Source organism: Myxocyprinus asiaticus, chromosome 45 (genome assembly GCF_019703515.2).
Source record: "Myxocyprinus asiaticus isolate MX2 ecotype Aquarium Trade chromosome 45, UBuf_Myxa_2, whole genome shotgun sequence".
Taxonomy (NCBI): domain Eukaryota; kingdom Metazoa; phylum Chordata; class Actinopteri; order Cypriniformes; family Catostomidae; genus Myxocyprinus; species Myxocyprinus asiaticus.
Genome location: NC_059388.1, coordinates 21347396 through 21369925, shown reverse-complemented (window position 1 = coordinate 21369925; position 22530 = coordinate 21347396). Strand labels below are relative to the sequence as shown.

Genomic DNA, 22530 nt, shown 5'->3' with positions numbered 1-22530 from the left:
TTGCCATGGGAAAATAAAGCCCTGAAGCAATCCTTTGTTTGTTTGTCAAGACAACCTGCACCTTTCAAGGTAATAGCATGCACCTGAAAACAACTATGCCCATGTAAAAAGGCATTTACAAAGCACTTCAGAGCCTGTCACTAGGGAACTAAAGCCACAAGGGAAGTTGAGGATGCTCTGTGCAATTTGTAAAGGATGCAGTATGAGTGCATAGTGTCTGTATGTACTGACAACAAATGACAAATTGTTAATTAGAGCATTTTTTGGGCATATAGTGTGTATGCCGGTTGCATTTGTGTATGGATTTGACATTGCATGCCAAGCCTACTTCAGCTGCCTTGGCTCACAGTCCACCCCGGGTAACAGCAGTCTGGCCGCCTGTCGCACATCGTCGCTGTCTACCGAGAAACTTCGGCGGTGTTCTGTGTGTGCCACAGCCACTCGTATCCATTCCATCAGAGGAGGCAGTACCAGGAATGGCCTGTGGGAGTAGCAGAGAAACATGTTTGATATTAGGGCTATTTGGCAGCTTTAATGAAAAAGTGTCTTTTACAATTTTATTAATTTTCTATATGGGTTTTCAATTTCAGTTTAGTTTTAGTTAGTTGTAATGGTGCATAAATAGCTTTTATTTTTTGTATTTTATGAAAATGCCAATTTTTAGTTTTTATTTAGTTTCTTTACAGTTTTACTTTTCATCCCTTTTAACATGGCACTACAAATTGTTGCATCTGCCTATGATACATCAGAAATTCAAAATAATACAATCAGAGTTTAGGTATACATTTTAATTGGTCATATTCATAAAAACACAGCTGAAGTACTTGCTGATCAGAAATTTGTCATCATTTTCAGATTTACTCAGCCATAAATTCATTTTTGCAAACTGCAGTTTTATTTTTATTTAAAGCTGAAATATTTAATTTATGTGACATTAGCGCCACTGAACGAAATTGCAAAAATAAATAATGTTTTCAAAACAGCTTTCCGAATAGAACCATCACCATGCAGTGGTTCAAACGGTCAGATAGTCCCGCCCCTAACTCACGCCATTGTTTGAGTATCGTTGTTGGGGCAGGTCTAAGCAGGTCGCTCAAAAAACAAAAAACAAAACAAAAACAGAGACAGTGTTTACAGTTTTCAACAAAATTAACATATGCATGGTTTACTTATAGTTGTTTCTGCATATTATGCTGGGATATAAGAAAGTATTTTTTCCACAGCTGCTTTTCCTTCACTGACAAAATGGTCATTTTAAGGCACAAAATGCCTTTAGTCTTCATTCTACAACAAAACAAAATAAATCTTGATGTGATCACATCTCATTAGTTAACACATTTTTAAAATGTATTTATTTGTTTCTTCTAATCACCTTTTCACTTTTTAAACAGAGACATCTGTTTGCATGCAGCTTCCGCATACTTTAGAAAAGTAATCATAAATTCTCTGGTGGGATTACAGTTGCTACTAATTACCAGCATTAAGCTGCATCTAATTAGTGCAGTCGGACTCTGCAGCATATTAAAGACCTATAGCCATCATGACAGGCTATCAGTCAAGAAATTAACATTAGAGATCCATGCTTCCCATTACCATAAAAATAAAACACTCTCATTCCAGCAGATGAATCTACATGCAAAAAATATCATTAAACAGCTGCAAATAAGTGATTGCCCATTTAATTGCACATGGACAATCAATTTTGTTATTTACAGTACAGTATGTGCTGAACTGCATCTGACCTTCCATCTTAATGACTTATTGATCTAGAACTACTGCCAGCAGTTTTATATAAAGATTCAAAACTATTACAGGTTGCATAACATGAGGAAGTTCAACATCAGTGAGTCAAAATAATCATTACCGTGAAGTACTTTGTTTGTTGGGTATTTTTGCTTAAAAGTTCTGCGGCAAGTCTGATCCAGAATTATTTATATGTTGTTTAATGGATATAATGATTCTTATCAGGTTGTTTTATGGGCCAACATGCGGCTGTTTAGTGTGAAACACTTGCAGCTGTCTTTGATGAGGACAGATGTGTGAAATGGGTTGGGCTTTATGTTTACTGCTTTGAGGTTTTTCAAAACAATGGCTTCATACTTGTACGCCTACACATCAACACTGTAAATGCTTGTCTTTGTGTCAAACATGTCATACACACCCCTCTGTACTTAAAAGCAAGCCGTGTTTGGGACAGAGTATTTTATCATAATTCCCATAGTAGAAAAAATCCTGTTAAATTAAAATCACTGTTAAGTAGTGACATTTTAAGTGGTTAGTGCACAAGCTTCAAAATAATTATACAGGCAGGGTCAAAAATGAACTTTATTCCACACCTGCCATGATGCAGGTGAATGCTCCATAAATATTACTATAAACATTATTATACATTTTATTACTATTATTATAAATAATGAAAAGTGCATGCACTGTTTTTATTTAAAAATAATAATAATTTCTGTCCCTATGACAATTTTATCATTCTGTTATTTTGTCCTTGCATGTTTGTGAGAAACAGCGCATGTCATTGTGTCACTCGCTGCATTGTGACCATTTTGATTTCTGATATTTTTGTTTTGGTGGCTATATGTGGGAAATACAGTATAACACATACACTCACCGGCCACTTTATTAGGTACACCTGTACATCTACTTATTCATGCGATTATCTAATCAGCTTATCGTGTGGCAGCAGTGTAATGTATAAAATCATGCAGATATGGGTCAGGAGCTTCAGTTAATATTCACATCAACCATCAGAATGGGGAGAAAATGTGATCTCAGTGATTTTGACCATGGCATGATTGTTGGTGCCAGACAAGCTGGTTTGAGTATTTCTGTAACTGCTGATCTCTTGAGATATTCACACACAACAGTCTGTAGAATGTACTCCGAATGGTGCTAAAAACAAAAAACATCCAGTGAGCAGCAGTTCTGTGGACGGAAATGCCTTGTTGATTAGAGAGATCAACAGAGAATGGCTAGACTGGTTCGAACTGACAAAGTCTATGGTAACTCAGATAACCGCTCTGTACAATTGTGGAGAGAAGAATATCATCTCAGAGTGCTATTCTGAGATGCGGGTTGGTGCTGTTCTGGCGGCACGAGGGGGACCTACACAATATTAGGCAGGTGGTTTTAATGTTGTGGCTGATCGGTGTTTATATATACATACATATATACATTAGTGCTGTCAGTCGATTAAAATTTTTAATCAAGATTAATTGCATAATTTTTTTGTAGTTAATCGCGATTAATCGCAGATATTTAATGTGCTAAATATCTGACATTATATATACTTTTTTGAACAAGGTGTAACAGTTAAACAGCCAATTAAGCATTGTTATTGACAGAAGCCAAATATTTAGTGATTAATCGGCCTAGCTGATTACATCAGTATATCACTACACATAACCACACAAAATATTCATTTAAAATTGGCAAACTATTAGCTCGAAAATGATTTCTACATTGCTTATTTCAATTCATTGACTCTCAGATCTAAGAAAAGAGTATGCTAGATCTTTCAGGGTTAGTCATGGTTGTAATCAAGCAGTGTGTGGAGTGAACAACAGTGATAATTACAGTGCCACATGTGTGCTCGTGTTATCTTCATGGTTTTTCGTCTCTCTACAGTAGGAATGTATGAAGAGGAAATGTCACTGAGCACATCAACAAAACCTCACCCAAGTATGGTCTGAAATCCAGAGCTTCAACCTTGAACTTCTCTACACCTCTCTTTCACTGTGATTTTTTTTCTCTCTGCATTCTCTTACAGTTCTTCTTTCTCCACCTCTTTTCATTACCACTCTTCTCATTTTTATTCCTGTTCTCAACTAACATCCCTTTTATTATTTCTGTCTTTCATCTTTCACTCTCTCTTTTTCTCTCTCACTCTTCTGTGGCAGGGCAGGTAAGAGATGAATAAAATAGAGCACCTACTCTGTCGGGCATTACATGTGTCTCCCACCGCGTCCTTTGAAGGGGACTTTTTTTTATCACATCTGAGCGATGTAGGAAGAGATATCCCAATGGATCCAACAACGGGCAGGAGATACTGAACATAACTCTAAAACATTCCACATATCTACCACTCTGAAAAAGGAGTCAAGAGGTTCTTCTGCATCTTCACTGTGCTAAAACTTCATCTCTGGGAATTCAAGATTAAGTTAAATTAAGATGCTGTTCAGACTGAACATGTTGTTTGAAAAAAAAAAAAAAAAACTCAACACAGCACAACAAATGGAACAGAATGCAGATGTCTTGAGATGCATTTTTAAAGTTGTTCTTTTAACTTGACAGCGTCTTAAGACACCTCAACACTAACCCACTTTCATTTGAAAACTCAGTCATTGTTTTCCAAAGTAGGTGGAAATGGAGAGCGTTTTCAAAATGCTCTGTTTTTGGTGGAGGATAACAACATTCTAGTGTGAATGAGAGTTGTAAACGAATAAAAATGAATGCATTTTTAAACTAAAATGGATTAGTGTGAATGCGGCCTAAAAACGCAGTGCTCCTGTCCGAGACGCTGTAAAAACAGCGTGACACGGTGCAGTGGTCAAAGATGTCCATTTACCGTATGTTTACATAAACAAAACTATTTAAAAAACTGCACAGATACACACAAAAACGTATTTAGTGTGAACGACCCCTTAATCACTTGCTCCTTGCTGTCAAGGGTTTGAATTCTGCAATTGTGCTAACATTGTTAATGCAGCAGTCTGAAGTAACCCCCTTGGTGTTAGGGTGGGGTAAAAATATGATTTTCAGATTAATCGCAATCTTCATTTGAACGATCCTGTTACTGATTCTTAAAATCCCAAGATCCATTTTTTACTTCGTTGGGTCGCGTCAAAAACATAACATTTTTAGGTTGCTTTGTCAAGTTAAACGGAGTTTGAAATTTAGAAAAACAACATGAGATCCCTGCATTCGGATTTGCGCTCCATCAAGCTGTGTTTGAACGCAAGACATGTTCTCATCTTGTGTTGTCTGCTCTGCTCTTAGTGTGGTTTGTTCTCTGTCTGTATAAGCTGCTTGTTGCCTATACAGTGAGTTTCGCTTACTGCCCCCTGGAGAAAACAGGTGGTAGACTATACACCATGCTTGAATTGCTTATATGGAAGGAATATTCCTTATTAAGAGTTAAATTGACAGCCCTACTTTAAAATTTACTTCAGTTTTGGTTGTGTCGATTATTTTAACTGTTAAATAAATAGCAACTGAACTAGACAGTTTTGGCCCTTATGTTAATTGTTAAAATTAATATTTTCAGAAGGTTAGAAGGTTCACTGTCTAATTTACAGCATTCTTTGAGAGAGAATTTCTTTCACATGAAAGCAAAATTGACATTTTAACTGAAACATGCCCAAATGAATCACAATCTAATCAAATCATGTTGAAATGGGAAACAAATCAAGAGCTTGTGAATCGGAATTGAATCGGGAAATCTGTATCAATACACTTCTGTAGAAAATGTGTGGTGCTTGCCTTTGCTGAAATGATCCTAGGGTGTTCTGAGTGGCTGCCAAGGCATTAGTATGTTGTTGCTACTAGTGCATTTATAGGTGGTTGCTAGGGAGTTTCTTACTGGTCCAATTCAAAAGAGCCCACCCCCAAGTTTATATGATATTCCAGTCTGTAGATATACCGAAGATCTTGAAACTCTTGTTCAAAGTAAGTCTATGGGATTTTAAATACTGTAAGTCTGATTGCATAGAAAAGCAGCAGGGCACCTCTCCTTAACAACAAGCCACACGATTTTAGGTATCGTTAACGCTGTTAATAAAGGATGAGTTATGCCACTAATAAAAGATTATAATAGTATTTATGCTTCTGCATTGACCCTACATAACATTCTGTGCTGCCTTAATTATATGCACTATTAAGACATATAGTGGCAATGTTTATGGTTCAAATATACAGTAATACACTCACCTCTCAGTATGCAGGGTGATTTTTGAGGGTTCTACATTAGGGTTTTCCCATTCCATCTGTGGGCAGTGCATGAAGTAGCAAAGTGTGTAGAGGGCTTCTGGTTCCCAGTGCACTGTGCCAGTGCGATTCTGATGAACTGGCGTTCCATTGCTGGGGTTCTTGATGTGCAGAGGCTGAAGGTGATGCATGGCACGAGACACCAGGTCACCTACATGGGGCAGTAGAGACATGTGATTGAGTATATGAGAATGTACATTTACAAAGACATAATCAAGATTTATGCTTTGCATCAAAAACAGCTCTTACACAGTCATGGAAGAATGCAAAGAAAAAAGACACAAAACTTGAGAACTGGAAGATCACCACATGCACAAAGAGACAGACAGTGGTACATTTTCCAGGCATGCATTCATTACAAGCAAAAATGACAAATACAACTACAAATTGTTTGCTTACTCACAAAACTCTGGTACAATACAGTGAAATTTGTCATAAATGTCACAAAATTCCCATTAAACCTTTAAAGTGAAAAAATAAAGCAATAAACCATTCCACGACACATGTTGCAGTGATTTCACCCCAGGCAAGTTTTTGGGCACTCATATCACTCGCACACCCCTTGTGGTAAAATCACTGCAATGCATTACCTTGACTAGCTAATTGTTTTTAATAAAATGGTAGCAGCTGCAATATGAAAAGTCCAATGTATAATAAAGAGGGGAATTTATTATTAATATATTATAATAATAATAATAATAACAATATAGTTGATTATCCTAACAGTAGGCTATTTGCAGTTGCCAAGCAACTTAGCAACTTGGAGCATAAAAAAGAATGCACAGGTGTACATTTATAGTTTATGATTTTAAATACCTTTAATATCTTTAAATATCTTACCTTTTTACTTTGGCTTTTAATTTATCATAATTTGACTATATTATTATTGATTTTTTATTCTACTTGTTTTATTTTAAATCCTGGTCCTGTACAGCACAGTGGTCAACTTTTGTTGTGTTTATTTGTGCTTTATAAATAAATAAATGAAAATGAAATGAAATATAGTCATTTTACAATGCCTTTGAACACGGCCCTCCAATCAGAATACAGAGTTGGAACTATACGTTAATTAAGCAACAATTTAGACCAATTTGATCAAGAACAAAAAAGCATGAAAATATGCAGTTCTTTTCTGAACTGAGCACATCTAAACTCACTTGGCATGATGTGTCTTCTCCACCTGTTGGCACTTTATCAAACTCCTCAGGATGAAGACATTTTATTTTTTAAGTTTTTCAGGGGAATCAACTCACAAATGGCTTATTTATAGTTTTCTATGTATATCTAGCTGGGATAAGAGAAAGTATTTTAACATAAAAAAATAAACTTTTTATCTTTAAAGGAATATTCCGGATTCAATACAAATATATTTGACTCGTCCTCCTTTTCTTTAAAAAAAGCAAATATCGAAGTTCAGTGAGGCACTTACAATGGAAGTGAATGGGGGCCAATTTTTGGAGGGTTTAAAGGCAGAAATGTGAAGAAGCTTATAATTTTATAAAAGCATTTACATCAATTCTTCTGTTAAAACTCATGTATTAATTGAGCTGTAAAGTTGTTTAAATCATAATGTTTACAGTAGTTTTAGGGTTTGTTGACATTACAACGTCATGGCGACAAAGATGTTAAATTGTCTATAACTTTACACAGAAAAGGTTAGTAAGTGGTTTTATCACACTAAAATCATGTTAACACACATATTGTTTATGTCTTGTGGCTAAACTTTGGAAACAGTGGGCATTTTAACATTTAGGAATTGGCCCCATTCACTTCCATTGTAAGTGCCTAATTGAAACCCAGATCTGTGCTTTTTTAAAGAAAAAGAAGGACGTATTTTTTGTGGTAATCAATATTATGCCATAAATGCTGTCGATTGAGCTTAACTTGTATTGAACCCAAAATATTCCTTTAAAGTTGCACTCAGCGATTCCTGAGAAACACTGTTGATATTCGAACTCAACCAAAACAAACACACCCCTCCCTTCAGTGCTCCTTTGGAAGCTCCGCCCCCAAATTCAGTAAGTTGCTGCTGCTGCTAAGATAACTTGCAGAGAAGATGAGACAGTTTTACGCACAACAGCTCCAGACCCTCACAACTCTCCTGCTATTAAATCTAACATCACAACCGCAGCATATATGGGTTCTGTGAAACATAGCAACATTTATGTTACCCACCTATCGAGAAGAAAAAGATCAACTTCTGCATCCATCTTCAAGCCTTTTACCTCTCTGAGATTTCTCCACCGTTGAAAAGCCTCGCCGATGTTGACACGGCTCCTAGCCCTCAACTTATCATAATCCTTCTTTTTTAGTTTATGCGTCTGACCTTTTTCTCTTGGTCTGTTTCTCAGCCATTTGTTCTACTTGTAGTTTAGAAAGTTCGCATCAGCCAGATTTGCCATCGCTCTTCTAATTAATTCCCCTCTCGTTCTGCCCCAACCCCCCATCCTGTGCACGTGCAAGAACAATGTACAAATACTAGATTTTTTTCAGCCCACCCACAGAATGGACAGCTAACAGACTGTGAGGAGATATTTGCAGAATTTGACAAAAAGTGTATTGGATGCACCTTTAAGATGACAATGTAGTACATGTGAAAATGAACAGAATGTTCTCAGCAATTTACAACAATCATGTAACTTATTTTTTAAATTGCCATTTAAAATCCACTTGGTTAAAAAAATCTGAGTTTTGTGATTGCACATTGCTATATAATGTGCTACATTATAATAACTTTGTGGATTATCAAAAGGAAGGGCATCTTATTAAGGGCAAATTTACACTTGCAACGTGTTCTCCTCATATTTAAATTTTGGTTACACTTTACAGTAAGACTCCATTCGTTAACATTAGTTAATGCATTAGGTATCATGAACTAACAATGAACATTATATTTTTTTTTTACAGAATTTATTAATCTTTGTTAATGCTAATTAATAAAAAATACAATTGTTCACTGTTAGTTCATATTGCATTAACTAATGTTAACATATACAAATTGTTATTTTGAAATGTTTTATTGTATGCTGAAATTAACATTAACCAATATTAATAAATGCTGTAAAAGTACTGTTCATTGCTAGTTCATGTTAACTTATGTTGTTAAATAATGTTTATTTAAGACCCCTCAAGAGCTTTTATGGAAGATAACTGCCACAAGATCCCATTATTGTTAACTTATGTAAAACTGGCTGCACATATAAAATCCTGTCAAACCTTATGAAAGATTACTAAAACCATGATCAAAGATTGGCATTTTAACCTGTCCATGAACAGAACGCCCATTTCTTCACCTGTCCAGATGGCCTGAAAAATGTCTTTCAAGCTCTGCCAAGTGTTTCCAAATACTATTCATCTCAAGCTAGCCTTCACTTGGATTTACCAGTGTGTGAGTCAGGAGAGAAGTGGCTGACCAGCTGTTGTTGTTCAGCACTGGTCCGTGCAAAGGGAACCACTTTCTCAGCAGGAATAAGAAAGGATTTGTTTCTAGTGTGTCCACTGTCTATCCTGGGAGTTAGTGTTAACATTGTACACTCTGCCTGTAAGAGTTTCTATTTTGGCTTCCGCTGCAATAAGGCAAAATGTCATTGACTTGGAGCTGCACAAGGAAGGTGAGGAGTCCAAATAGAAGAACATAATAGAGATGGCCAGGACAGAATTCAAATCTGGTGTGTTCTTTGTAATTCAAGCAGCCAAGCTTGAAAATTTTCTTCACTGAAAAACACAACTTATGTATTCCACTGAGCCCGCTGCCAATGTGTGTGCAATTGGATGATTAAGAAAACAGTTTTGAATGCATTTCAAAGGAAAGTTTGGCCATACATTCTGCTATGCTACATAGAGTAGCAAACCACAAATCAACATTGAATACAAGATATTTCCAACATTTCAGAGGTCTATATGTTATGTTCTGTCCATTCAACACTAAGGCACATTTTACACTTGGTGTTAATGTGCGTAACAAATGCATCTTCAGTGACCACTTGTGATCAAACATCAGGGATAGTCTCTGATTTTGTGACAGCATACGTCACTTTTCCATTTTCCTTCAGTGTGTCAGTGCAAACTGATATCAGGCATGCCAACATTTTTTAAATAGGAGTTTGATCATTTTGATAATTTGTTTCTAATGCAATGAAGTGTCTAAATACTTCTTGGGGACACTGCATGTATATATTTCCAAATTGTTGTTTTCTTTTAAGCCATATCTTGCTGGTAAACTTTAAACCTCCAGTTTTGGTGTATTATTACGTTACATCAGTAGGTGGTCTTTCGATGTTGTCTGGGATTTTCAGGGTGAATTAGTAGGAATGCACCAATATGAAAGTTTTTGGCCGATACCGATTTAAACAAAAAACCGATATGCCGATGATGATATTTAGTGTAAATATCATTAAAACGCAGCATTTTAAGATTTATTAATCGCACAAAGCCATATTGCAATTTCAATCTTAATTCATTCAATCATGCAGCATTAATCGGTTTTTCATATCAGCGTTTTCATGCTTATTACTGATATGCCAATGGTTTTAATTTGGTCAATAATAGGCTGATAAATATTGGCAGCCGATACATCGGTGCATCCCTGTGCATTAGCTTTTACACTACAAATGTGATGTGGCAATATTGTATGCATCCCTGATCACCTCCAAATAGATGATTCTGAAAATGTATCACAAAACACACTTTATACCATTTACACCAGCATTCAGTGCTGTCCACTTGTGAATGTCACGCAAGACGGTTACCTGAATTGGGCCTGAAGGCTTCTTTATATCTGTCTGCTTCTATCAAATGTTTAGAAAAGAGTCATGACTTGAACCACTTTGGTTAAAAATTGGATCCATCCATAACTGATCCACATGTTATCGGACCCAGGTACTACACTGCAAAAAATTATTTTCAAGACAAGGATTTTTGTCTTGTTTTCCAGTAAAATTATATAAACATTCTTAAAACTTAATTTACTTTACTTGATTTATTTACTTGTCAAGCAAAGTGGGATAAGATATTAAGTCTTGTTTTAAGATAAATCTGACAACATTTGTGAACTTTAGACTTAAAACAAGAAAAAAAAAAAAAAAAAAAAAATCTGCCAATAGGGTAATCAAAATAAACTTAAATCAAAGGGAAAACAAGTTTATTTTGCTTACCCCATTGGCAGATTTTGTTTTCTGGTTTTAAGTCTAAAGTTCACTAAATTTGATTAGATTTCTCTCAAAACAAGACTTAAAGTCTTATGCCAGTTTGCTTGTCAAGTAAATAAATCACATTTTAAGAATGTTTAGATATTTTTACTGGAAAACAAGACAAAAATACTTGTCTTGAAAATCATTTTTTGCAGTGTAATCATGTTGCTCAGCTGAAGTGTGACCTCTGAAGCACTTCCAGAGCATATGGTGGGTGAGGAGCACAGCTGCAGGCCAGTAGGGTGTATAGAGCTCAGCATACCACTCATACTCATGCTGCTGCTGAGCTTTATAGCGGCTGACCTTTCCTCAGAAGCCAACACTCCGGCATCAGAAGAAAATATGACCATTCTGTCAAAATACTAAGAAACAGTCAGCCATATGGCTCTGGACCAGGTGTTACCATTCCATCAATATTAAATATCTAAACATCAGAGCATGCACAGCATAATGAGGAACAAAATGTCAAAGATGTCACCTAGACTGGTTTCTCTAAGAATACCATACTTAATGAGTTCACTTTCCTTCTCTTCTTAAGAGAAGCAAATTGTATATTTGTATTATTACTATTGCTCTTACTTAGGGTCAGGTATTTTAACAAATATTATACTTTTGAGTTTCTGCTGTGGGCATAAATAAAACCTAAAATCTTGTGGATTGGTGAGGAGAGATTGGACTTGTGATTTTCACCTAGCGGACAATAAAATGGGTGTAAAAATCCCAAAGAGAAACCAGAATATCATAGAGACTTGGGGATGGGCTCTTTTGACTACACTGATGTATAACAGATGTTAGCAACCACCCACAATACCACAGAAACCGCATAGCAACAAACTAAAAACCACATGCTAAACATCGTAGCAACTGCATGGCAATGCCCTGGCAACCACTCACAACACCTTAACATTGTGGCAGCAAGTTTTGCATGGGCAAGCACCACTTACAGTTTTATTAAAAATCTAGTTTACTAAAATATCTAAATATCTAGAATGTGAGTAGGGATACTAACTGTCCCATATTAGCCAGGACAACCCAAAATGAACACATCCTATGTCTTCACTTTCGGGAAGCCTAGTGTTCAGTATTGAAAGGCTGGAGGACGCCCCTCCCCTAATCGAACGGCAACTTTTGGTGAAAAGTTGGCAACCCTAAATGTAACTCTATTTTACACAATGTAAAACATACGTAAAACACTAAATCTATTTTACACTATAAACTTCATGTGCACAACAGGCTCTAATATCCCTGTTGATAAATGACAAAGTTGGCCTCCGTACCCACACAAGTTATACACCTTAAAGTATTTGAATGAGGCAAAGTCTCTTTACCAGGAAATTACATAGGCTCACTTTTTTGCCTTTTGGGTGTGATTCAGCCTTGAAATTGTTCCAATTATAGATCCACAATTTCCCTTTACTCCCATCTTTTCTCGCTACAGACAAACAGTCAGCCTAAATTATATATCCTCTAAATGGCCTTCTCCAGTCTAATTGCTCTTTTGTGGCTGGTGTAGTATGGAGGGTGTCAGAAGAGGGGAGAGAGCGGAGGCACTCGCACATCTTTATACTCTGCAGTAATTATTCTCCGGTAGTTCCCAAAAGGCCTCTAAGGCACACCTGCATTAATCATGAGGAATGACATGGTGGAACTCCCTTTCTCTGTCTTTCTTCCCTTCAGCAGATGCAGTAGTAGGAGGTGTAATTATGAGGAACGGATCACGCCCCCATTGAATATGACTCTGCAGAGACACCCCGCAAGCTCACCCACAAGAGCGAACAATACTGAGGCATAATATTCAAGTTTTATTATTTGCTGTACTAGTTTGCATAATAAGAGAAGAAAGTCTTTACAGGCAAGGTTAAAGATGTTTTAAATTTCCATCTCCATTGGCAGTTTCACAGAGGGGAGGAAATTAAGAAATGAAAAGTCCAAAAACAAAACAAAACAAAAAGCAAAGCAAACCAAACCAAAGCCAAACAAACCACAGCCAAACAAAACAAACAAAACAAAACAAAAAGCAAAGCAAAGCAAACCAAAGCCAAACAAACCAAGGCCAAACAATCCACAGCCAAACAAAACAAAAAAACAAAACAGGAAGCAAAGCAAAGCCAAACAAACCACAGCCAAACAAAACAAAACAAACACAATGTGAAAGTGGCTATAAGTGATTAATTGAATCTTTAGTAAGCTGCAATGTAATGAGGTTAAACCCACAACTGAAGCTTTAAAGAGCCTCCAAAGGACAAAGTCAAAGCTGAAAGACTAAATGCATCCCCTTCTCTTCTTCTCTGCCCTTTCAGTGTCAAAGAAGCATGGAAGCTTTGATGTTTATTTCAGAAATTTGCACTGATGGCATTTACTGAGCTAGGCAATTTTTTCAGCCTGATGGAGACCCTTTACAGACGATTTACCAAACTCTAATGAACAACTACAACTAGTAACATACTGTATTTTTATCTACAAGTGTTGTATTATAGGGCTCATATCATGAGGAATAACATTTTCCTTGATCTTTTGAGATAAATATCCTTGATGGTGTATAATATAAACATAAACTGTATTTGACATGACAGCAAACAAAAAAGCACACTGTTTTATTTTAAGGCTTAGAGAGAGAGAATGGAAAATTTTGGCACAAAAACCTTTACTAACTACTAATAAGTGGATCTCAGGGGAAAAATTATAATAATTCAAATAATATGACATGACTCCTTTTATTTTTAACAAATTGCTTTTTATTACCAGCTGGAGCAATGGACACTGACATAAAAGTGCTGATTGTTATTCTAATTTCTAAGTATTTTTATTTATTTATTTATTTTGTCTCATTTGTTTTTGTTTATCTGTAGACATTTTATCTCTTGCCATCAGTGATTCTAACTGGGAATCAAGGTCAAAGCCGACGATGGTCTACTCATAAGCGAGGCAGTCTGTAGGAGATCAAAGTCCAGTGAATCACAGTTACGCCTGACTAGTCAGCAAATGTGTCATTGAAATAGGTGACTTCATTTAAAAGTCACACAAACAAAATTATGCAGTGTGTTTGTGTATGCATATTGAATCCTTCAGAAAATGATGATTACCTCATCCACCTTACGTGCTGTGTGGACCAGAATTATAATGGCAAACTATCACTGCAGGCCATGATTCATCTAGCTGAAAACTTGCCGTCATTAACAATGACGAAACACTGTATTCATCAACCAGAGGCCACAAGCACAAGAGTGTCTCATCTATGGGTACATTTATAACATGGCATTCATCACAAATAACCACCCCTGGGAAACCATTATCATGCATTCTTAAAAACGAATTACTAGGGCTGGGCGATATTGCTAAAAATATTATGTCTCAATATTTTTCCTCTTTTTGACAATATTAAATATAGTACATCTCAGTATTTATGTATTAGCTCTGAAATAAAAAGTCAGAGCAAATGAAATTAAATGGGTAAAGCAAAGCATCAATTTCAGCATAGTCTCATGACAACTCATGACAATATTATTAAGATACAAGTAAGATTTTGTACGACTTGGCTCGTACGAAAAGGTGTGACTTTTATTCCCACAGAGAACAAACAATTAGCAAACAGAATTTCACATTTATACAATACAGGCATACATTTTTTTTGCTCCTATCCAACACTTTAAATTCAGAGAGGAAACGTCTGTAAACAAATTTGGTTACTCGTTTTATATTTACTGTATTTAAGCAATACAAATGGCTGATAAATGTCATTAACCTGTAATATGTTTCCCTCGTCTCATTCCAAACCTCAATGTTTCTTCTGCAAAAGTTGTTTTCCGATTAAAATCATGGATAGGTTTAGGGTTTGGGTAAGGGGTTAGACTTTATGATTAGGGTTAGCGATAAGGTGTTAAACTCATAAGAATGCTCGTTTAAAACCCTGATGTTTAGGTTTGTGTTACGGGCTAAACTCAGGAAAAAAATAATCACAGCATTGTTCATTGGTTCGTTTATTTTTCTTGATGGGAGTAAAACACCTATGTTTTTGCACAAGTCAACTCATACATTTTCTTTCGATTTCACCATCTCATATTATTATAACGACTTGTCATGAGAACTGGGGCGTGTACCATAAAGTAGTTGAACAAACTTAGGGTTACAGGATTGGTTTCAAGTTGACAAATCCAAACCAATCCAATCAGGCTTAATTGGTACCATGACGCTGCTCATCAACTTTTTCTGTCAACTCAGGCTTTGATCCTAAGTTTAAGATTAGTTCACGAGCGTGTGCACATGAATGAGTGATGTTTGCAGAGAACTGCCAATCACGTGAAACATAAAGAGAGAGAGAGAGTGTGAGAGAGAATGTGATATACTTTTCATGAGAGAGTCAGCCAGATTTACCTCTCAGCTGAAGGCCGACCATTATGAAAATATATAACAGATTGTTATAAACATTAAAAAAAGTAAGAAAATTAAAACACATTTACACTGCACAAGAGCTCACCATGAAATCATGAAGGAATTAAAAATGATTTACACAGCACAAGGGATGACTGTACAATTATGAAAATATAATATACAGTTGATAAATCAATGTGTAAATTAATTCCTATACAGTAGGTGCTGGGCGGATTACTTGTGAATTGTAATTAGGCACTGATTACAAATTACAAGACAAAAAATTTAATCAGTAATGTAATCTCATGGGTTACAGTTTAGGGGTAATCTAATCCGATTACTTTTGATTATTTTTGGATGAATTTCAATCCAATTATATTTTATTTTATGTCACATGAATTTAAGTAGGATAATCATTTTAAGAAGAAAATGTATTCCATTCTTTATTACTACAAAAAGAGCCTCACAAAAAGAGCCCCTCATGACATTAAACATTACATGAATGAAATAATCCATCCATCGCCTATTCCAAAGCTGAGGTGCAAGATATCATGCTTTGAACAGCAAGAATATTCTAAAAGAGCTGGGTAGCTGGGCAGTGCTGGGTAGTAACAGATCACATGTAATCTAAATTACATAATCAGATAAAGTACTTGTAATTGGATTAAATCACATTTTAAAATACTCGTAATCGGACTACAGTTACTTTTTTATAGATTGCATGATTACATATTAACAAGGCAACGGTAGTAAATTGTTAATAATTTATTGATCATTTTCATATCAATCTCATCATATCCTTACCCGAAATGCATTAGTCACACAGATGAACATTTTGAGTGTGTGCTCCTTTTACATTACAACAGTAAGATATGCACCTCAGATAAGGAATAGGTGATGGACTATTACTAAGTAGTAAGGGTTAAAATTAAGTGTGCTACTATTAAATAATTTTTAAAAATTAGCACTCGGAATACTGTATGCAATAATAAGATGTAGTATTTTGTGTACCTCTTATATTGAACTTTATGTGAAATACTGTTTGTTCATCTCTAGTCCATGAAGCAAAGGGGTTTGGGTGGCATGCATCCCTTTTTATAGCCATTTTGTGGAGTGATTAATCTTTTTAAGCCGACATCTATATTTAGACTCTCAAATAAATACATTTTCATAAAGAGTTGATTTTGTTGATTTGTGTAAAGTGTGCTTTAACCTCCTGAGAACCAAGCTACTATAAATAAGGTAAATTTCACACAATTTTCACTAAATAAAAACAGTACCTACATAACAATAAATAGTAATAAACAGCAAGATTTACCAAATATTTTCACAAAACATTTTGATAAATGAAAAATTGCATACAGAGACTTGAACGCAAACACTGATAACGAGTTTTGAATCAGTTCACTGAAACTGACAGTTAAAACCGATTCAAGTATATGAATTGAACTTACCAACTTTAATGGTGCAAATTAGACACTATTCAAACATCTCCGTCTTGATGCCCTAAAACATGCAAGTTACAAGACAATGAAGAATCACAAAACTAGACTTATGACATGCTCTTTTTTTAAACTTAATAGCTGAATTAAAAGCACATTAAATCATCTCAATAAATACAATGTTGCTTCATTAAATATCGCCAATCCCTACTAGTGAAAATCAATCACATTTGATTAAAGACATTACTGCTGGCACATCAAATACATTAACCGCACAGTGAGCAACACTGAACTTGCTTTTCAAGTCAATTTAGTTGTCCTAAAGCAACACCAAAACCTGAATCCAGCTGCCAGGAGTGTCGCTTTCAAAGCTGGTCTCATGTTTTATTCATGCATGTCTGTACCATGTCTAACAGGGACACCTTTCCAGAGGAGGCAGACTGGGTGGCAGACTGTCTGGCCCCAAACTCATTTTATGATGAAATGTTCCGAGTTGTCGGATAGAATGCAACTCATCTAATAAAACTGATCTCTGGAGGTGGGACAGGGAATAATGCGAGACATGTACATTCCTCACAGCCCTCTTGTTATGACTAAAGTATTAAGATGACCTAGGCCTGTGTGTCAGTAGATCTAAGGGGGATGCTCATTAGTGAAGTTTATACAAAAAAAAAAAAAAACAACCTGTAATAGCCATTTAGAGAGTTTCATAGTTTAATCTCTCTCTCTCTTTAAATGCTTAGAATTATGTGATAGCTGTTTTACATAATGGCTCATAAAGAATTATATTTCTGAGCAAATCACAACTCTACTACTTTGGATTTGAGAACAAAAGCTATAATATCATTGCTAGGCCCTGCAATCTTGTTTGAGGACAGCACAACGCAGATAAAAGTCTCGTGGAGATAAACGTAAGAATGGATGAGACCGTTGGCGTCAATGGTCTCTACAATCAACTTTAGCTTGCGAAGCTTTTGGGAAATGCAGTCCAGATTTGACGGACAGGCCAATGTGTTAGACTTAAAGGAATGGTTAACCCAAAAATGAAAAATGTGTCTTATTTACTCACCCTTGTTTGTTCCTATCCTGTACAATGTTCTTTCGTCCAATGAAAACAAAAAGATAATTTTTTTAAAGTACTGGTCATTTTCTCCATGCTTTTACAATGAATGGAGACTGAGGCTTTCAAGCTTCAAAAAGGACACAAAGGCACCATCAAAGTATCATAAAAGTAGTTTAATCTTAGCTGTTCATAAATTTAAGTCATTATTGACTGAAAATCTTATGACCTCGCTCTTCTAAGCACTAACATGAGAGAACTAGTGGTGTCCGATTCAACAAATGATTAAAAAAATTATAAATCTATTAGTTTACTATAAATACAAATATATATTTTATTATAAGAAATATTATAATTTATAAAAATATTATAAAATTATGATAATTATAATTATGTTACTCAATATTCTGAGTTGAGTCTTTTCAATGAATCGTTTGATTCAGTTCACAAAGCCAGTCTGAATGATTTGTTGATCAGACTGATCTGATTTTCAATTAACTAATGATCTGGTTGCAGTGATTATTAGCTCACTAGAAAGTTAAGGTTTTTAGTGAAAAGTAACTTACATTTCGGTCTGTTCCAAAATTTTGCACACAAGTTGAATAGACCATTTTGTGATAGTTTTATGGTGCTTTTGTGTCCTTTTTGCAAGCTTAAAAGCTTCAGTCAACATTCAATGTAATTACAAAAAAGACCAGTACAATTCTTTAATATTTCTTCTTATGCATTCCACAGAAAAATGAAACAACATGAGGGTGTGTAAATGATGACAGTGTTCATTTTTAGGTGAATTATTCCTTTATGTTTGTATTACTAAATCAGTAAGAGTAAAACCAACAGGTATAGAAAGTCAAACCATTGTCATATTGAAAAATGTTGCTAATGAGATCCTATGCAAGTCTTAGCAGGGTGCCGAAGAAAATGTATCCATAGGAGACTGTCCCATGTACATGACAAACGGAGGGGTCTCTGTAATAGCTACCATTGCGAAAGCAGCAGGAAATAGTGCCAGAGCCTTTATAATTACTCCCTCTCAGTGTAATTACTGGGTTTTCCTTTGACCGTGAAATAAGACACCACAATCTGAAGCACAGCTCGTAGGATATTTTTCATTGAGTTAGCACAAGACTGGTACTTGGAGATTTCTCACTTCATTTTCTGAAATGAAGACTCAAATGCATATTATAATTCCAATAGTCAAGCATAGGTTAAATGCATATTTCATATGTTGAAGTGCTTTAAACGCAAGCACACAATTAAGAATAAGTCCCCAAGTTTCCTAGCATCCGGATATCATATTTGTAAATGCTTTTTTTCAAGTGTTTAGTAACTTAAAATTGACTAATTTCACTATTAAAAGCAATTTTAAGCAATTAATTTCAAAGTGCTAATGCTAATGTGTACAATGTTAATTGCTATCAATATGTGCCATCTTGGCAGAATTTGCAATTGTCTTGTATAAAATCAGTGTCATCTAGCTAGAACTGTTAGGAGGCATGATGACGTAATGTGTTTTAAAAATGTGCATGTCATTTTTGTCATCACAAACAAAACTTTAAATAAGGTAGGCAAATTTGAGTCCATTCTTCCTTGCAATGTTAAATCACAATGCCCTGTTAAAGGAATAGTTTGTTCAGAAATGAAAATTCTGCTATAATTTACTTCTATATTGTTAAATCCATAGTATTTATTTATTTTTCTTCTATGAAAAAGTGGATGGTGAAAATAAAAATGCTGTAATAGTATCATAACAGTAGTCCATATGACTTGTGCACTATATTCCAAGTCTTCTGAAGCCATACGATAGCTTTGTGTGAGGAACAGACACAATAACCAATGGTGTTTCGCATCATTGACAACAAACCTGGTGCACTGCATTCAAAGCCAACACTTTGGACTACTTTTATGATCTTTTAAGGTGCCTTTTTTTTTTTCTTCTTTTTTTTTTTGGAGGTTAACATAATTCAGCTTTCACATTTGTTGCATGGAAAACAGAAGCAAGGTCACAATGACATGAGTATGAGTAAACCATCACTAAATATGTATTATTGGATGTACTTTTTCTGAACAATAATGATCACTGAAATCATTATTATTATTATTATTATTATTATTATTATGAAAGTGCTGCATCTTCTAGTCTTCATTTCACATATCACACTTTGGGGTCTGTCGATTATGTCAGTTGTGGGCGACCTGCAGGAGGAGGTGTGGCAGGTCAGGAGCAGCTGCAATTTGTGCAGATGAAAATAATGCACAATCAATAATGGCCTTGACAGTCAGGTCAGCAAGAGTGGGAGTAGGAAAATAAATCTTCTTTAGATTTCAGAACTTAAGAGTTGCACTAGTCTAATTCCAGAATATGACCACAAATCTCTAACACCCATTCAACTGTAAAATAATTATTTCACTTCTTGGTTGACTTGTGCCATTTGATTGAGTTTGAGGGCCCTTGGCATAGAGGTTAGGGCAATGATGTAAAACAGTTCACAAAAAAAAAACATTCCCGATAGTTTTTGAACAAAGGAGCTTTCGTGAAAAACATTCACAGCAGGCAATGAAATTGAAAGAAATTTCCAGGATATCCTTCTTTTAGTATTTAAAAAAAATATGCAAAGCATGAAGTGGACCATAAAAAAAACAGTAGTGTCTTATTCCAAGGTGTTTGCAGAACTGTGAGCGAAGACAATAATTTTATGGCTTTGCCAAAGCAAGTATGAAATTATTTGCCAAATATAGTCCTCTAATAAAGCTCATTTATTAAAGGTGAAGAGTGTATTTTTAAATGGAAAAAAACAACAACTTTCCTATCCTCTCTTCTTTTTGCATTTGTTTGGTGACACTAAGTGGTGCTGACATTACACACTTCACCTTAATGGTGCATTCAATAATTTTTTCCTAATTTTAAGGAAAACTTTAAAAAGTTTAACTCCTAAAGACATAAATTGTAATTTTGCAATCATGAGCATTCACATTAAAATGAAGGCTTCAGTCATATCAGTACCCTTATAAAAGCTGTTTTATTCTACATGGAGAGGGTCCGCACATGGGGACTGCCATGTTAGAATCACATGACCAGCTGAATACTCGCTTAATCTCAGTAACCGTCCTGTTATTTGACACTTTCACTCATTGATTAAAGTAATCATGGCTGACTGTGAATATTAAATTTCTACAATGGCATCTGAAACTGAAAACTACTGATTTTAAATGCTGCATCCAAGCCGCTAGGTGTCAGTGTAAGTCGAAGATGACACAAAATGAGTGCACCTTTAAAGGACAATTTTATTAGACCCTCTGTCAACAATTTCTTTCAAAGTTGTTTCCAATGGCAGAAATATTTAGAAAAATAGTACTGAATTATTTTAACCAATGTCTGACCTATTTTAAAAAACGTGACTTTGAGTCCTAATTATTTTTTCCACAGAGTTTCTACAACCTTGCTAAAATGTTAAGTCTCCGTTTTCTCTTTGTACTTTTTGATAATTTTTAAGATCACTAACAGATGTCAAATTTGCTTGAAAAATGATAAATTAAACTTCCAGGCATGCAACTCTTAAGACAGAAAGCTTTCAATAAGATTATCAACATGGGAGGAGCTGTGTACATCTGTTTGAGATTGTGTGTGTTTGTGAGTGTTTTGCAAATGGCTGTGTTTCCATACCACAGTGTGTTTTCAAGGCCTCAGAGAGGAAATTGTGTAGCTCAGCAGGCAGAAATAAGTGATGGAGGAAATGACAGACATGTCAGGTCTGAAGGACACTGTGCCCTGAGAGAGAAAGAGAGAATAAGAGGCTACCTGAAAAAGTGTGTCTGAGTGTGCTCATCTGCACATTACCAAAGTCCTTCTAGCAAGTCAGTCTAATGGCGGCCATCTTTGTAAACAAGCGGCATACAAGAGCAGCTCCTATCTACTTGAATGTTGAAAGACAGAAATCTCCAAAACTGTTGGTCAAGATTACGATCAAAGAACATATTTCAAGTCAGCAATATAAAAAAATGACAACACTGCAATCATAAAATGTGTTTCTTTACCTCAGATTAAGCTAAAAATGTAATTTTCCTGGCTTGTGTAGCTAATGTGCATGCACGTTCTCGAGTTGATTGACAAGTGGTGTCTGTCTCTAAAAGGTGATTGGCTCTTTTACCTGTAAGATGGGACTTCCTTTCTATATCCGTTGACAGTGATGGGGGTAATGTGATAAAAGTAACGCGCGTTATGTAATCAGATTACTTTATCGAGTAACCAGTAAAGTAACACAATATTTTTTATTTTAGACCATTAAACCTGTGTTACTTTTTAAATAAAGTAACGCGTTGCTTTTGTACACCTCTACTGTCCCTGTATTGTGAGAAATCTGGAGTAAAAGTGTGCAAACTTCAGGGAGGAGATGTAGGGCATGACTGGCATTGTTGTTCTATACAGTGTGAGGCCAGAGGCTATTTTGCAGAGAGAGACGAGTCACTTCTATTTAAA

At 35.5% G+C, this 22530-nt stretch overlaps 1 protein-coding gene across 2 annotated transcripts in view; it reads right to left on the bottom strand.

The window, feature by feature from the left end:
- btbd11a (BTB (POZ) domain containing 11a) overlaps positions 1-22530 on the bottom strand; it is a 181524-nt gene that overhangs the window by 29871 nt on the left and 129123 nt on the right. For both annotated transcript variants that reach the window (XM_051688536.1, XM_051688537.1), the window contains exons 3-4: positions 5938-6145; positions 329-481 (exon numbers count right to left, since the gene is read on the bottom strand). In XM_051688536.1, coding sequence (XP_051544496.1) covers positions 329-481; positions 5938-6145 — 361 coding nt within the window. The remainder of the gene's footprint in view (positions 1-328; positions 482-5937; positions 6146-22530) is intronic.